Raw genomic sequence first — 18789 nt, 5'->3', positions numbered from 1 at the left:
TGTCCCAGGCATCCCCAAGAGCAGTTGGGGTGCTGCCAGGTTTGTCTCGCAGCGCCGAGGGGCGGTGCTACGGGACCAACCCAGCAGCACCCCAGCTGCTCTGCCTCAGGCATCCCCGATTCAGCTGCTGCTGAAACTGACCAGCAGTGGCTGAATCGGGGATGCCTGGGGCACAGCCGGACTATCGGAAGGGGGGGGCTATGAGGGGTCTGGGGTGGCATCCCCACTGCCCCACCCCAGGCCCCTCATAGCCCCCCATTCCGATAGTCCAGCATATCTGATAATCCGGCACCCCCTGGGTCCTCAAGGTGCCGGATTATCGGAAGTTTACTGTAGTTAACTTCCTTGAGTGTATAGTAAAGAAGGTAGGATAAAGCTGTAAGTATTTATAACTTGTGTGGTCTTTCAGAATTCAGTAATTTACACAATTAAATCCTGATAGACCAGGATTCATATCCTCAGAAAATCCACATGTGAACTTCATACAGTCAATGAGCTTCTTTACATGTTGAGCCATTCAGCTGCATCATTCCTCATTGATTTAAAGGAGTAGTCCATGTAGAGCTATCTGCAGAAGCAGGGCTGAAGTATTGGTTTTAGAACAATTAGTTGTTCCCCCACCTCTTCTGTGGGAAAAATATTACAATATTTACTAGGCTTATTGAGTAGTTGAGGTAACTACTCGCTCCCCCCCCCACCCCCTTGCTGCATCTATTTTAGAGGCAGGAGGAGAGGGGAGCAGGAGCCAGTGCATCACTGTCTCTCTGAGGCAGGGATATTCTGCCTTGGAAATATAATCAGAGCCACCTATGGCTCTTGCTACATTTTAAAAGCAGAGATGCAGCAGGCATAGCAAGTGCCCCTCTTTCCCGTTATCAACTAATCGCGTGTTTGATGGAAATTCCATCAACTAATTGATTAGCTGAAACATCAAAATTTAACATCCTAATATTTACAGCAAGATCTCATCCATTCTAACCAAGTATTTTTCTCATCTGAAATGTATGAAAATGGAACAATCTCACCAGAAATGTTTCAGTACCTGTGGATTTTTCAGTTTATTACAAACACAATTTCTTAATATCAATTCATTGGACCCGAGAGCTGCAGAACACGCCTACCTTCCAGTTAATTTCAGGGAAATGGGCTCAGCATCTAGGTCAGACTCATTATGAATAAACACAATATAACTTCCAAAGAACATGCATGAAGGAGAAAGTTCTGTTTAAGGGCTTATTTCAGAATAGTTATTCCTGATTATTTCCATGTCTGGAATTTTTTATTCTGAAATAAGTATGCCCTCAAATGGGGTTAATTAGTAATAGTTATACATTTTAAATGTACACCTACCTTTATAGTGGATTAATTTTCATTTGTAGACAAGCCCTAAGAAATTTCACCTTCTGTATTTAATTGGAGATTCAATTAGGTGAATAGAAAAGAAAAATTAGATCTGTTAATTTTAGATAACTTCAAGGAAGAAGGAACAGTAACTGTTGGGATGTTTTACAATGTATTTTCTTATTTTATTTTAATTTTTAAGCTACTTGACAATAGTGTTTCACCCTTATCCACCCCCAAATTAATCCATATTTGGGCTATAACTATCACATATATATGTTCTAATTAGATAAATGTGCACCCATATGTTAATAGGAGCCCAACTAAGAGTTTCATGACAATTGTGAAATTTTATGCATAATTGCAGGTGAACTATACATGCTAATTAGTACATCCAGTTATTGTGCCTTAACAAGAAGATTTGGGCTTGGAGTGATCATTTCTCTACCTTAGTCTCACTGCTGAAATAATTCAGCTTCTAAGATTGTAAGCAGCCAAGTCAATCATGAAATACAAACTTTCCGTTTACTAAATGAGTGTGTTTTCAAATGGACACTATTCTTATTTACAATTTATTTGTTGTTATACAAATAAATATATGATAAAGAAATGTGAAGACAGATGTGCCCACATTTTAATGAATTTATTTCTTTATTGTAACTGGGTTACATAAATTCAGGTAAAGGCTGTTTCTCTCTGTGTAAGATTGTAAAAAAATAACTCACAAGTGTCTCTTCTCTTTTCTGATACAATGATTTTAAAGTATTTTAGAATATAGGTAGGTGAGAAAACAAATGAGAATTAGTTCTATGTTAAATAATTCTAACAATTTAAATCTTTGGTTTGAACCAGAGCGCTACTTAGCATAAGTTGTCCACTCATCTCCACTTCAAGGTGACACTTGGGATCAAAAAGATATGGAAACAGAGTAGGTAGAGTCAAAGAAAATCAGAGGAAACCTGAAATGATTTTTAACCACACACAATAAAATAATTTCCCCAAACTGCTTATTTTGATTTCACCAACTGAACTGTGTCAAGTAATTAGTAGATTTGACCCAGTCCTTAGCCAGATCTCACAACAATGTTGTTTTCTTTCTTGCCACCTTCTTTTGAAGAAGCTTCTTTGAAATTAATCCTATTTTTCAAAGTAGATTTCTGTTTTATTTGCTGAATTTCATTAATGGCAGGTTCCGGTATCAAAAGTTCTACTAATGATCAAATGTTACTAATGAATCCCAATTATTTTGGACTCCTACAAATCAGGGAATTAGGTGATTTATCAGCTATCCAAAATAAAAACTGAACTGGTGTTTAATTCTATGTCAACTTATTTCTAATTCTCTGAACTTATGACAAGTGAATATAGATGTGCTATATAGTATTAGTGAATATAGATGTGCTATATAACAGCTACAGAGGGCGGGATGAACAGAATGACGTTCGGTAACAGTAAATAAAGGAATTAAAGAAAAAATGTAGAAACAGCAGCATTGTGGGGCATCAGCTTGGAATACTTGAAATGAATTTTTATTTCTATATTAATTACATGATTGGTGCAGGCATAGTTTGGATCATATTCCATTGTTTTTTCTTCCCCTCATGTTATCACATATTTTTCATGAGTAAGGTTTGCCTATTTTGTTCTATTGTGTAAATTATAGTAGGAGGAAATGTTAGACTGCTATTTAAGAAAGTGCCAGCAGGAATTAGATACTGTATAAAAAAGCAGTGTATAACAAATGTGGAATAAAAAGAAAATAGATAGTAGTCAGTATAAATTAGATGTTTTGAAATGCAGAGCATCGATAAGGAAAGCTGGGGAAAAAATCATAGCTGTAAGAGGTAAGGACAATAACACGAAGCATACTAGGAGCAAAAGAAGTCCTGACATTGGCTATAAGCCCTTTACTAACTGGAGATGGGGAAAATAATAATGGTGATGCTGAAAAGACAGTTTGTTCACTAAATATTTCTGTTCTATCTTTGGAAAGAGTATGTATCACATGGGGATGGACTTCTAGTCCATTATTAACTAAGAAGGCTATTAAGCAAGGGATAAATATTTTAAAATCATCAGGCCCAGATAATTTGCACCCCAGAATCCTACAAGAAGTAGCTGAGAAGATCTCTGGTTGCTGATGTTACTTTTTAATATATCTTGTAGTATCAAGGAAATGCCATAAGACTGGAAGGCTGTGTCTACACTGCACCCCTTTTCCAGAAAAGGGATGCAGATTAGACACATCGGAATAGCAAAATCCGCTGGGGATTTAAATATCCCCCGCGGAATTTGCATTTACATGGCTGCCGCTTTTTTCTGGCTTGGGGATAAGCCGGAGAAAAGCGCCAGTCTAGACGCGATTCTCCGGAAAATAAGCCCTTTCAAGTAGGAATAAGAGATCCTCTGGAAAAGGGCTTATTTTCCGGAGAAACGCGTCTAGACTAGCGCTTTTCTCCGGCTTATCCCCAAGCTGGAAAAAAGTGGCAGCCATGTAAATGCAAATGCCGTGGGGGATATTTAAATCCCCCGCGGATTTTGCTATTCCAATGTGTCTAATCTGCATCCCTTTTCCGGAAAAGGGGTGCAGTGTAGACACAGCCGAAGAGTGTGAGCATATAACTACACTGCAATTTAATACCAGGTTAATGGTACTTGAGTTGGCAGACCTTGAGGTTGATAATTAAGGCCTAAGCATTTACACTCATTTGTAACCCTAGGTTTTAGGAATAGTTGAAGTCTGTGTTCCAACAAGTACAGTGCATTATACAGCGCTGAGTCTAACCACCTAAATTCAAGAATAGTGATAGAAATGTAGCCGTGTTAGTCTGGTGTAGCTGAAACAAAATACAGGACTATGTAGCACTTTAAAGACTAACAAGATGGTTTATTAGATGATGAGCTTTCGTGGGCCAGACCCACTTCCTCAGATCAAAGGAAGTGGGTCTGGCCCATGAAAGATCATCATCTAATAAACCATCTTGTTAGTCTTTAAAGTGCTACATAGTCCTGTATTTTGTTACACCTAAATTCAAGACTTCCTAGTGCCCCCTCAGTATGGCCTCTCCAGACCTTTGTTTGTTTAGTGGTGTAGTGAAACTTGACTGTCCACCATACTGAACTGTCCAGAGGACAAAGAAAGTTGGCCATGAAATTATGGAATACTTGTGGTGGACTCCTAAACTGAGTTGAGTGGAGTTTCTTATATACAGGCAGTCCCCGCGTTACGTACAAGATAGGGACTGTAGGTTTGTTCTTAAGTTGAATTTGTATGTAAGTCGGAACTGGTACATATTGTAGGGGAAACTCTAGCCAAACATTTCTTCAGAGCTCAGTTTTATTTTCCCACACCTCACTTCCCTTAGTCTTTTATTCTCAAGCTGAGGTGTCCGCTGAGAAAAGCCGCTCCGCGGCTGCCTGGTCTGCTGGGGGAGGGGCGCTAGCTTCGCGTCTCCCTGGTCTGCTGGGGGGAAGCAGCTAATGCGGGGTTGCCTCACCCTGTTTGTAAGTAGGGATCCGATGTAAGTTGGATCCATGTAACCCGGGGACTGCCTGTACTTCAGAGCAGTAGGGCTTGAACCTAGGATCCAAGCTTGACACAGGCTCTGGCCTTCCACTTCCGTGGTATCCTGGGTCCCAGCCTTGAGTTAGCAAGATTTGTGCTTGTGAGGGTTAAGCTAGAGCCTGAGTTTGCTTTGTGGGCTTGCTCTGCTGTGTAGAGTTGTGTTAATATTAAAAAAAAAGTGGACTTTGTCAGGGTACTATAAGCCCATTAGACTGAGCAAAATAATGGAAATGCTGATATGGAATGCAATTGAAAAAGAATTAAAGGATAGGAATATAATTAGTGCCAGTCAACATGGTTTATGGAAAATAGATCTTGTCAAACAAACCTGATTTCATTCTGTGATGAGATTACAAATTTGGTTGATAAAGGCAATTGTCTTAATGTAATATACTTCTACTTTTGTAAGTCATTTGACTTAGTATAACTTGAGATTCTGATTAAAAACCTAGCAGTACACAATTTCAGTAAATCACATGCTAAATGGCTTAAGAACTGGATAACTGACAGATTTCACTAAGTAGTTCTTAATAATGTATCACAGTTGAATCGGACTTGTTTTAATGCAATTCTGCTTTAGAACTAGACAGTAAGACAACACTTGAACATTTTCATCAATCATTTAATAATTTAAAAAAAATTGTGGGTGTCACAAAGATTGGCAGAACAATAGATAATTGTGGGGATAGGGCAGTCATACAGAGCCAGCTAAATTGCTTGGTAAGAGAGAGGTCAAGGGCCAATTCATGTAATGTGTTTTAGTAAAGAAAAATTATATAATGAGATACAAGGAATGTCATACCTAAAAGATGGGGGTGGAGAGAAGAATTGTAGCCTGGAAAACAGTGATGCTGAGAATGATTTGGGGATTATTGTGGATGAGCTCCATATGATTTCCCAGTGAAGTGCTGTGATAAGAAGGGCTAATACAGTCCTTTGATGTATAAAGAGGAAATCACTAAGGAGGAGTAGAGAGGTGATTTTGCCTCTATATTTAGCATATTGCTGCAAGGTCCTTCTCCAGTCCCCTTCCCTTGGGACCCCTTCGTGGGTAACAAATCAACTGGAGACCTTTTCTGGTGCAGTCACCTGTGGATTTTATGGCCAGTGCCAGTTTCCCACCACCTTCTATTTACAGAGCTTTTGGTCACAGTAAACTCAGCCAGCTTTTCCTGCCTGGGGAGTGCACACATCCTGGGCTCCTCCACTTTCACTTACCCTCTGGCTGTCTTATATAATCCTCTGTCTAATGAGGCCCACAGCTGCTTCCATTAGCCCTTCAGGCCTGGGCTTGCTCAGATGGCTGTAATTGGCCTTTTCAGCAAGGCTGTACTGGCAGAGATCTGGCATAGCCAGCAGTCTGTCACAATATATAACCTAGAAACACTGAGACCACTGACAAGGGAAAGTGAAGTCTGCTCTGTCATTGGCTTTTAGCTTAGTGGCACATGGCTTTAGACCTTAAGGTCAGAGGTTCAATCCCATCTGCTGACAACCTGGGTTTTTTGGGTTTACACATAGGTAAGGCCATATTGGACTACTGCCTACAGTTCTGGTGTCCACATTTTAAATAGATGTTGCAGAATTGGAGAGGATGCAAAAAGGAGCCACAAAAACTATTCCATGATTGAAGAAAATGCCTTGTAATGGGAAATAGCTCAATCTATTTAGCTTATCAAAGAACAGATCATGGGGTGACTTGAGTACAAGTATCCTCACTGGGAGAAAATACCAGCTACTAAAGGACTCTTATTCTATCAGAAAAAGGCATAAGAAGAATAAATGGTTGGAAAACAAGAGAAGACAAAATTGGGAATAAGGCATAATTTTTTTTAACAGTGATGGTGATTACCCACTGAACAAAACAAGTGAGGGAAGTGGTAAAGGTTGAACCTCCGAAATCTGGCACTCTCTGGTCCAGCAACGATACTGTCGGACCAGAGAGCCCAGCTGGGAGTGAGTTTGGCCAGGGTCAGGAGCAAAGCCCTGGCCAGTGGCAGCAGGTCTGGTGGCCAGGAGTCCCTGCTAGGCGGAAGGCTAGGAGCACATCCCAGACTGGCATAGTGAGGAGTGCAGCCTCAGCTGGGGCTGGTGGCAGCCGTGGCGGTAGTGGAGCTCAGTGGCTGGGACTGATGTCCCAGAGAGGCTGGTGGTGGTAGGGAGCCTTGACCCTCCTGGGTCCAGTGCAAAGATGTAAGCAACTAGTCGACTACCCAGTAAGCATATGCATATCGGGTAGTTGAGTAGTGACTTGACTGGTCACTCCCTTCTCCCCTACCCACACTTCCTCTATCAGAGAGAGGCAGCAAACAGGGAAGCAAGAGCCAGTGCTGGGGGGAACCGGCTTAAAAGCTGGTTCTCCCCTACCCCCTGCACTGTCTTGGGGGCGAAAGAGGCAAAGGCGTAGCGAGGGACTAGCATGAGCTGGGAATCACCTAATTCCTGGCGCGCACCCAGTCTCCCCAAAGACTCTGGTAGCTTTTCATACATTTAAAAGTCAGAGCCTCAGCTGAGTTAGCTAGGGTAGGAGCTAATCCCACTGTGGCTCTACAGTTTCCCCCCTTAGAGACTAATTAAGTAGTCCATGGAAATTCCGTGGACTAATCAATTGGGTGATTAACTAATTACTCTATTTACACTATTTGACTAGACGATAGGATGTTTCCACTTTGAAGTATAGAAACAGTCCTAGGGCCATTGCTACACTTTTAAAAGTGAAAGTGCCATATGGAGCCCAGGATCAGCTGGGGACTCCCTGCTGACTCCCGTGTTCCATGTGTCACTGCCGCTTTGAAACGCTGCCACGGGAGCCCGGAGTCAGGCTCCCCATGGTGTTTCAAAGCAGCAGTGCTGCGTGTAGCCCAGGGTCAGTGGGGGAGTCCCCAGAGGACCCTGGGCTCACTGCTGCTTTGAAATGCTAGGAGGAGCGTAACACTGGGCTCCTGCAGTGGTGTTTCAAAGTGGCCTCGATGCACAGAGCCCATGGTTCATGCAACACTGTTGCTTTGAAGTACACCCTCCTTCTCCCCAGCCCCTTTGCTACATCTTTACAATAGAGGCAGCAAAGAGGGGGGAGCCACTATTCAACAAGCTTGTCGACTTACCGATAAGCATTTGTTTATCAGATAGTCAACTAGTCCTTCGCATCCCTATTGATTACCTGCAGTTTAACAGCCCCAGTCCAGTAAACTCCCTTGTTCAGGATTGCTCAGGACCTGTGGGTGCTGGACCAGGGAGATCCAACCTGTAGATCTTTGTTTTAAATCAAAACTGGATGCCTTTCTGGAATATATGCTTTAGCCAAACATATGTTATTGGGTTCAGTACAGAGGTCATTGGGTAAAATTTTATGGCCTGTGACTCAGGATATCAAACTTGATGGCCTAATGATCTCTTCTAGTCTTAAACTCTGTGGATCTATAAAATATTTAAGCGTGTCTTTCTGAGATATTTCTGATTATAAAAGGAGGCTTATTCTAAGTTTTCAGTGGGACTGGTCACATGCATAGATATGTCCTAAAGCAGCTTGCAAAATTGGGGACAAAGGAGATGCCACTACTGACTGTGAGTAGAGGGATTAGAATCTGGCCTAAATGTGTTTTTTAGATGTTGGGTACAATTCCTATGCAGATGCACATGACAGAAAAAGGGATATCCAAAAATCTAATTGAGCAAATTTAAATCCAGATTTATATTTCCAAAAATGTCTTATTAATACGCAGTACCTGCTTTCATACTAAAAGTGGTATTCTGGAGCACATGAGGAAGAAAAGGTATACATAAGTCCCATGCTTATTATATAAGGTATGCCTATTCTTAATCTAATTTGAAATTTTCCTGAAGACACATGCTATGGTATTTATTTATTTTTTAAAAATTAACATTCCATTTCCATCAATTATAAATTACATGAGAGAACCAAAGGGTTAAGAGGATTTTTGAAGCTTCTTCCTAAGAAGGCTAGTGGTATTCTCCCAGCGGTAGGTATAGTGACTGACTGTGGTTGAATGTGCCAGAATTTGATCCTTAGGTCTTAAACAAATAATTTCACATTTAACAGTGCAAAGCAGTCTGTGTATGGCTTCACCAAACTGTTTTGATAGATCATATCTCTGTGTAGCTGATACTGTATAGCTGTTCTGACAGTTGCCAGTGTGATTTATTTCTGAAGCTGGCAACCGGTGGCAATTTATTTGTTCATTCTTTATCTAGACACAGTATGTAGTAATCAAGGAGATAAGATAACCTAGGATCATTCAAATTTTCTAAGACAGCCAGCCATTAAGGCCACTAAAAATTATATTAAGAAAGGAGTACTGGTCTTATCTATATCTCAAAAAAAAAAAGTGTCCTTAATTTGAAGGACCAGTTTCTGTAGTAGGGATGCCATTAGGAGGTTATTGTTTATCAACAGTTACCTTGTAGGGACATCTGCCTGGGATAATGCCACAAATTCTTCTAATTACAAGAAATGCACAACAAAACTGTACTATAGGGTTGAAGATATGACAGAACTATTGTCATATTGGCCCACAACATTTTGGCACCTGAGGCGGGGAGTTCAAGTGATGCCTCCATGCCCCCTCTCTTGGGCCAAAACTTTGAAATGTCTCAATTGTGCCTTCTTCCTGTTCTACTTCTCTCATGGTACTGCTCTTCTACCTACATATGCTCCAGCAGCAGACAGAATTTTCTACACTCTGGGTTCTAGTGGCACCCTCCCGCAGCTGCCTCAGTTCACCTCATGGTAAGACCAGCCCTGTTATTGTTCCATGCTGACTGTACAGGTAGCTGGTGATGTATTGCTATTAGTGAGGTTAAGAATAGAAGTGATCTTCAAACCTGAAAAATATAATTTCCTTTTAGAAAACACAAAGCTGGATACACTGTTACACTCTGGCTGCTTTTTATTACTCCAGCAATGCAAGGCAGCTGAAACTAAGATCAACTAGCTAGTTGAGTAAAATGTATGGCTGTTGTATCACCAGAGTGGCACAATGCAGCTGGAACTTTTTAGTGAATCTGGTGAATTTTATCTGAGTCAATTAAAATAATGTGCGCATGAAAATCAGGGAATGATAAGTGATAGAAATGTAGTCGTGTTAGTCTGGGGTAGCTGAAGCAAAATGCAGGACAATGTAGCACTTTAAAGACTAACAAGATGGTTTATTAGATGATGAGCTTTCGTGGGCCAGACCCACTTCCTCAGATCAAATAGTGGAAGAAAATAGTCACAACCATATATACCAAAGGATACAATTTAAAAAAATGAACACATATGAAAAGGACAAATCACATTTCAGAACAGGAGGGGGATGCGGGGAAGGAAGGTAAGTGTCTGTGAATTGATGATATTAGAGGTGGGGAGAGAGTGATAAGATGCAGGTCATAGATAAGCATAACCAATCAACATTGATTGTATATGGTAGCACAGCTAGTGCATAGATTTAAGATTTTAGTGCTGCAGCCCTGGGCCTCTTCGGCAATCTTATTCAAGTGTGCGAGTCATGCTGTATATTTATGTCCTAGGCAAATGTCTTCACGCTGATTGCCAGTGGGAACATTACAATACAAAGCAAGGAACCATTTAGCTTATGCATGTAATGATACTCCGTGTGTTTCATTTCCTAATGTTTTAAGCCATTCATAACATCTCACCAAGGACTGAAATAGCAGCAGCCTCTGATAGATTTTTGTCTTAATTTGGCCTTTGTTAAACTACCTAAATCTAACTGTAATCCTGAAGGAGGTGAATAGGTTTTCTTTTTCAGATTAAACAAACATTAATTTTGGCATGTTAGATCTTGTTTCATAGATGCTAATTAGTTTTAAATACTACGTTCCCCCTTAAAATATTTAAATCACCACTTATAAAATATCACCAGACCTTGGGATCTACTTATTATTACTGTTACTGTCTGTATCCCTTTATTGGGTTTGAGCTAAAATTATTTCCATAGCAGAAGCAACAAAAAATACTTAATGCACCCATGGAAATGAAATAATTGGGACTGAAGAACTAGGAAACGTTTCAGATTAAGGGTAAGATACTTTAAGTTGGGTGAGAAAATACAGATCATTTCCTCCATTGTGAATCAATGCAGATATAACCATGATACTCATCTTTGCAGGCACAGTGCAAGAAGGAAAAATTACAGCCCTGCCAGGGTGTCCAGCCAGACCAAAGCAAGCAGGGCAATGCCATGGTCTTTCCTCCCACAAGCACTGAGGCTGTGTCTACACTGTGCCACTTATTCCAGAAAATCAGACGCTTTTCCGGAATAAGCTGCGAGCTGTCTACACTGGCCCTTGAATTTCCAGAATAGCAACGATGCTCTACTGTACAAAATCAGCCGCTATTCCGGAAAAACTATTCTGCTCCCGCTCGGGCATAAGTCCTTATTCCGGAACACTGTTCCAGAAAAGGGCCAGTGTAGACAGCCCAGTAGTCTTTTCCGGAAAAAGCCCCGATCGCGAAAATGGCGATCGGGGCTCTTTTCCGGAAAAGCACGTCTACATTGGCCACAGACGCTTTTCCGGAAAAAGGGCTTTTCCGGAAAAGCAGCCTGCCAATGTAGACGCTCCTTTTCCGGAAAAACTGAAAACTGAATAGTATTCCGTTTTAAGCAGTTCCGGAAATTCATGCAGTGTAGACACAGCCTGACAGTTCAGAAGGGATTACATGTCCCACTTACAAAAGGAGGTGTAAACACAACTCTGGCATATTCCCCCTAAAGTTGTGGGAGGCATATCATCTAGTGATGCAGGATACCAACTCTTCATCAGAGCGGTAGTTTAGCATTTCTCTCTGAAGGCCTCAATGAATTTATATTTTCAATTGGCTATAAAACTGATGTGAACTTAGATGCCCTGCCTGCTGGATTGCAGGAGATCGAGTACAGTCATTTAGAACAAAGAAAAAATTCAGAATACCAGTCTCAGATGTGGGGATGGTCATAGTATACATCAGGGGAAATTCTGTGCCAAAAATATAATAGTGAATCAAAAATGTAAAAGTCTGTGCACAATAGTTTCAAATTTTGCATATTTTATTGATAACAGTATAATCATGCAGATTTAAATTATTTTAGTAACTTATTTCAAAATACCTGCCAGTAATTTTTATGTAACAAGCAGCCAAAAATATTCAAGAAACATTTTTTTGACAACTAGATTCCTTCCCAGGAATCTATTAATACCTCACTTTGAGCAATAATTCACTTAAATTACAAAATAGAAACTTATTTCCCTTCATTGGCACTGCAAAGACTTGGAGAAAATAACTCTGTGTTTGTGCAGTGGTGCAGAATTCCCTGAAGAGTTATAGTATAAAGATTTTAGAAAGATACGTTGTGCACTGAACCACATCTGTTGCCTATATTTTATAGTTTTCTGTTACTTCAATCACGGTACAAATTCTAAGAGTACATAGTTGTTCGTTATCACTTCATTTCAATAACTCCCACACTATATTATCTTTGATGTTTATCTGTGATCACCCCCAACTGTGTAAGTTGTGTGTGTCTGCACATGTGATGTGTAGGTTTGTTTTCTTAGACTAAATTGGCAACCCAAGCATGATAAATACATGACTCCCTAGAGCTGTTGGATTTTTCATTAATCCTATACAATAAGAAATCCATTGAAAAATTCACTCCGGAGGCTTTTCCACTAAGTATGCTTACTTGGAGTTGCAGAGGACATGAAAATAAAATGACCATATGAAGTATAACCTCTGAAACTGAAGCAATATAAAAGCTTGATGTGTTATGGTAAAATTAGCCAGACTGAAATAATGATTTATCAATAAAATAACTGAAACTTTACTGGCTACAATTCACAGAATAGAGGAGGTTACTAGCAAAGTGCTGCTTGAATTGATGAGCTTTCTTACATAAATGAATGACCCTTCATAATGTTATTGAGAGCACAAGATGTTTAAAAAAAGCTTTGATCTCATACATAATTGTCATCCTTTTTGAGTAATGAGAGATAAATAAACTAGCATAGTTTTTTAAATTTTTTTAAGTAACTACTTTATTTTTTCACGCTTGTGTGAATTTGGAGCTGACAAAAATAATTGACTCAGTCAAATTCCTACTTAAGTCTCGCATTTCCAGAGAGCTTCCCAGATTTGTCTGCTTTGTCACAAAATAACACATGGCAACATGTGACAAAACATTCATCATATGTCATTTAATCACAGGGTCTGTTGAAGTTTATTGATGATTACACCCAACTGTGTAAGTTGTGTGTGTCTGCACATGTGATGTGTAGGTTTGTTTTCTTAGACTGAATTGGCATCCCAAGCATGATAAATACATGACTCCCTAGAACTGTTGGACTTTTCATTAAGCCTATACAATAAGAGATCCATTGAAAAAGAACACATTTTTAATTATAAAAAAACCCCAAAGCCTAAAAAGTATACTAATTTTTTTAAAGAAATCATATTTTCACAAAATAATTTCACTTTCTTAAAAACTCCATTTTTTACTTTTGATTGGCTCTAGTAGGAATCAAAATAGGGAAATAAGTGAGTAGTTGACATCCCAGTAAGCCTAGGCTTATTGGGTAGCTGAGTCACTATTCAAGTACTCACTTCCCTTCCCCTGCGCGCCCCCCCCCCCCCCCCCACTTGCTGCCTCTGTATCAGGGGCAGAAAAGTTGTGGGGAGCTGGCTTAAAAGCCGGTTTTCCCCCTGCACCTTCTCTGCAATGCAGTTGGGTGGCAGGAGAGGCAGAGGTATAGCAGTTTGGGACCCAGCAGGAGCTGGGACTGCTCAGTCTCAGCTCACACTGGGTCCGAGACCTATCCTACCTGTGCCTCTGCATTTTAAATGTGGTAAGAGCTGCCCAGGTCACTGGGCAAGGTGCGGGGGAAGCAGGCCATCTTTGCACTTTTGGAAGGGATTATGCCTCAGCAGAAGGTGTGGGGTTGAGGGAAGCCAGCCCTCAGTGCAACCCAAAGTGAACTGTGCCTTGGGCCTCACCCTGCCAGACCTTAGAAATTCCTAGAGAGTGCCATATAGCACTCAAGTCGCCATTTCAAGGGCCCTTTAGAATTGCTGGACCTTGGGGCAACTGCCTCCTCTGTGTCCCCTGTTGGTGGGCCTGTATACAAGGCTGTATGTTTGCATGTTACTTTTAAGACCCAAATCTGAACCCATTCATGTGTTACAGTTGCAATTATTCAAGAAACGTGATTTAAAACTCAAAATTTATTTTAAGATTCAATCCTGCAAGATGCTGAGCACTTTGATCCAGTAAAACTCTTAAACAATACATTTCTGTAAGTGGGTAAGATTAACCAGTGCTTAAATTTAAGCAGATGAGTAAATCTTTTGCTGGATCAGACTGTTCATACTTTGAAGGACTGAACTTCAAAGACGTTTATAAGAAAGATTTTTCTCTCATTAAGGTGAAAATGGATTTAAATAAATGCATGTTACAGGGATCTGATGAGTATTTTATATTAATACTTTTTCCTTTAATTAAGTATTAAATAAGGCAGAAGGTTTGGAAATGGTAATACCAGGAGATTTGAATCCCTATCAAAACACAATGTCTCTTGAGATCTCTTCTTAGACTATTGGAAGGTCAATAATTAAAACCTGAGAAGGGTGAAAATAGAGTTGTCAGCAAGTAAATATGATTTGTCTATTCATCACTTAGACATTACAGAGACAAACATTATAGGGAAATCTAAAAGTAATAGAATTAAACCCACCCTGATTTTAGAAAAGGGCAGTTATTTCAACCAAATTGATCTTAATTTTCATGAAAGGTCTTTATCACTTCCCTATTTACAATGTTTAGATCCATTTAATTCAAACCTCATTAAGAGTAGTAATAACTCATCAATTTGTTAGCCAAACCTTTTCATGTTACTTTTCATAATGCTATAAAATGGTCTATTTAAATCCTGAAGTGTTATAAAACCACCAGATCGTTAGTTGCTTCAGATGCTTTGAAAAATAATTACTCCAAATTATTTTTATATTTAATTGGCTGTGTAATGCATTTAATTAGAGACCCAACTATGCCATTTCAAATTGGGTAGTGTGGTGGAAAAGTAGATTGTAAAATTTTATAAGTGGAAATGTTAAATTTCCTGTAGACATTTCACATATAATAGAAAACTGCCATTGATGGATCTCTAGATATCTCCAACATTTAAAAAAAATGCAATGTTCAATTAAACAGCTTCAAGATAGCTAAAATAATGTGAGGTACAATTTCCGCTCAGTACAGATTATGTATTACAGATAGCTAATGAATTTAAAGGAGCATGTGTGTTCACTTGTTTGCTATTTGCAATGAAAATTTCCCTCCTTGACTGATGACAGTTGCTCAGGCTCAGAAGGGTACCCTGTGTTCATGTTCACACAGTTGAGCTGTACTCACTTTGCCCCACACTTTAGGGCTCCTGCATGAAATTTGATATCTCTGGATTATTTCAGGCAATGTGGGGGAGCTGACAACAGCCTCCCCTGTAAGGTGGCAAGAGATATTTTTAAATTTTGGACAAGGGAATTTGCTGGTATTGAAATAGTATTAGTGCATGAACATGTATTTTAAATGTAAGTTCTCTTTCTGTCTGCATGGTTTATTTCCACTACTACACTTTTTTTCTGTGAAAAATGTTTATTAACTTGTTTAGACACAGTCTGAAGTGTTGTTTAAAGGCATGAGCACAATAAACTTAATGTGTCAATGTTTCAGGGAATCTAAATTATTTTCAGAATTTCAGAAATTGAGAAGGGATAAGTGGAAGGAGAAAATGTTGGGCTGGTGTCAAGCGATAGCTCGTAACCCTCACAGATTCCCAAACATCACAAGAACACCTGAGGTCTCAGTTGATGCGTCACATACCTCTACCTTGGTGAGTGAAAAGTTATGTTTCATGATGGTATGCAGATGAACCTCAAAACTGCTAAAATAAATGTTAAGAAAAGTACTGTTTGTCCTTCATCTTTGTATATTTGAATCACTTTCACAACTGCTATTTTTAGTTTTTCATTTGCCAGTTTTTCCCCTTTTCTGTCATGCATTGTCCATTCCATTTTTCACACCGCAGTCTTCATCTTGTCTTAGTAATAAAAAAAATGCGTGAAATAAATCTGTACTTCTACTCTTTGGTTTGAACAATGATGTTAGACTATCAAATGTACCCCACTCTGACTTGATTAAGCTCTGTTGCTGCAGCTGTTACTCAAACAAATAGACTCATTCAGGTCAGTGGACTAGTAATATAGCTGAGAGAGTGTATATAGGTTGCAGAATATGGCCCCATGTCAAATAGCTCTAGCACCAATAAAAATAGTTTGTGTATGCAGTTTGTCTAAAACAGTACTGAACAGTATCTGTGTATTAGAAGCATGCTGAGTTGAATATGCTGTTGGATACAATGTAGATGAAATTTTAGTAATGCTTACCATTTCTCTTTGCTCAAATGAAAGGAGGACACTAGCAGTAAGCCTAGTTCTGGATGTAAAACAAGACCTGATTCCTGCCGGATATGGTGTTCCTTTGCTGTCAGTAACGTCTCATAAATCAACTTATATTTCCTCCCATTTATTTCTTGCATTGTGGTTGTTTTATTAAAAAAAATTGTAACAGTAAATAAGTTTAAAATGAACTTTTAAAGAATTAGAGTTGTGACATTCTCCTTCCAAGATGTTACAGTATTGCATATGCATTTGTTATATGAAACTGAGTGTTTAATTGGCCTCCTTTGATGTTTCATTCATTCTTTGTCACTTGTTTTGACTGGGACATTTATTCTATGAAGACACTTTTCTTTTTATGGAATTCCTCTTGTAACTTTTGCATTAAGGTGATAGAGAATTGCTCCTTAAGCAAAAACAAATCATCTGTCAGTTTTCCCACTTTTTCCCCCTTGGGAATGTTTAACATTTTCAAGGTTTTACATGAGGCAGGCATATCAAGTCAAGTATTACTAAAGAGTTGTCAAGAAGAAACATTAGAACCCATGAAAAAAGAGAAAAGCTGTTGAACTACAGACCTGTCATCAAAACAGAAAAAACAAAAATTTGTTTAAAACCAGGTTTCTTTAGAGAGAAATGTGGTAGTCTGAAGAGATGTTGGAGCAGAGGGGACAAACAGCTGCAGCAAGCTACATAGCAGAGGTTCAAACTCTGGTGAAAAAGCCCCTTTTTAGAGTTATTTAACACGACAAAGCATACTAGTTTTTTGGCATCCGTGTACTATATACTGTTAGGGTTTAAAGCAAGCCAGATAATTCCAGGTTGTTATACTTAATTCTAATTTATATAATTCTAAAGAATTTGAGAGATGAAATGTACTTTATCTGAAAGTAAAAGGAGAAAAGGGAGAGTGAGTAAGAGGAAAAACAAAACTTGTGAGTCTGAATCCTGTTGAAACATGTTTTTCCTTAACTTTGGTGGTGGTAATTTTTTGAGAACTTGAAGTGCTAAAGAGAATTTACCCCACCACAAAAATGCATGAAAAAAATCTGTAATTTACAACCCAATGTGTCCTTAATTCCTGTTACAATTGTCATCCATTTGATTTGATTGTCTCAGAGGAAAGCACTGTTGTCAAACAGATGCGTTAGAACTTGTAATTATAAGGTCAGCTCACTTAATTAATGATAGCTTGAGAGTGCAATGAAGTTAGCTGGCATTTATTTTTTCTATCTATTTATGATTATAAAAATTACAGTTGTATATATTCAAATGAGAAATGTATGTCACAACCTTCCCCAGTTATTTTGTGGTCTTAAGCAACTTGTATTCAACTCCTATTAACTACTATAGTGATTTTTGTGAAAAAGATGGCTTGTGCAGTATCTCTTGAAAACCAGTAACACACTGTGCAGTAATATTGTTGTGAAGTACATATAACATTGCTCTGCATGAAACTATGGATACTCAGAGGCTACGTCTAGACTACAGTTTTCTGTTGGCAGAGGGATGTAAATGAAGCACTTCGAAAGCGCAAATGAAGTGGGGATTTAAATATTCCGCACTTCATTTGCATAATCATGTCATGGTGCTCTTTTGAAAAAGCGCTATTTCAAAATTGAAACCGCAGTCTAGACGCGGTTCTTTTGAAAATGGGGTGCTTTTCCAAAAGATGCTGTAAACCTCAAAAAATGAGGATCGATTCAGTAAAGTCCGTGCTTCTAGTAAGCTGACAGGTTAGCATGTTTTACTGTCTCTATAGATGCAAAAAATGTAATACTTTCTCTGTAATAGGCCAGAGTAAGGTTGCCAACTTGTTACTTACACAAAAATTAACATCACTTCTCCCCTCTTCCATGGTCTTGCCCCCATTTACTCCATACCCACCGCCCTTCCCTTGCTGTCTGCACCCTCATTCACTTGCTCATTTTCACTAGCCTGGCTTAGCGGGTTGGGAGGTGGGAGGTCATGAAGGCTCTTGGTTCAGAGTATGGGAGGGTGCTCTGGGCAGGGGAAGGGGTTTGGGGTATGAGGGGGTGAGTGCTCTTGCTGGGGATGCAGACTCTGGAGTGAGGCTGGGGATGTGGGGTTTGAGGTGCAGGAGGGTGATCCAGGCTGGGATTGAGGGGAATCGGAGCTGAGGCAGAGGGTTTGAGGAGTTTCAGGGGTGCAGTCTCAAGCAGCTCCCAAAAGCAGCGGCACATTTCTCCCTTCCAGCTCCTTCACAAAAGCACTAACATTCAGCTCTGCTTTCCACCCTGTCTGTAGGCATTGCCCCCCAGCCTCCCATTGGCACAGTTCCTGACCAATGGGAGCGGTGGGGCAATGCTTGGAGCAGGGGAGTCTGTGCAGAGATATCTGGCTGCCGTAAGGCAAAGGAGCTTGAGAGGGACATGCTAGCAGCTTTGTGGGGACAGTGAGGTATTGAGGATAG

General features: G+C 39.7%; 1 protein-coding gene across 7 annotated transcripts in view; it reads left to right on the top strand.

The window, feature by feature from the left end:
- Positions 1–18789, top strand: part of MARCHF1 (membrane associated ring-CH-type finger 1) — a 711901-nt gene that overhangs the window by 500336 nt on the left and 192776 nt on the right. For 3 of the 7 annotated variants that reach the window (XM_025186084.2, XM_006111710.4, XM_014574997.3), the window contains one exon: positions 15651–15790. The exons of the other annotated variants lie outside the window; for them this stretch is intronic. In XM_025186084.2, coding sequence (XP_025041869.2) covers positions 15689–15790 — 102 coding nt within the window. In that variant the 5' untranslated portion in view covers positions 15651–15688. The remainder of the gene's footprint in view (positions 1–15650; positions 15791–18789) is intronic. 7 annotated transcript variants of the gene reach the window in all.

Source organism: Pelodiscus sinensis, chromosome 5, assembly GCF_049634645.1.
Source record: "Pelodiscus sinensis isolate JC-2024 chromosome 5, ASM4963464v1, whole genome shotgun sequence".
Classification (NCBI taxonomy): Eukaryota; Metazoa; Chordata; order Testudines; family Trionychidae; genus Pelodiscus; species Pelodiscus sinensis.
This window is presented reverse-complemented; position numbering and strand designations above follow the sequence as displayed.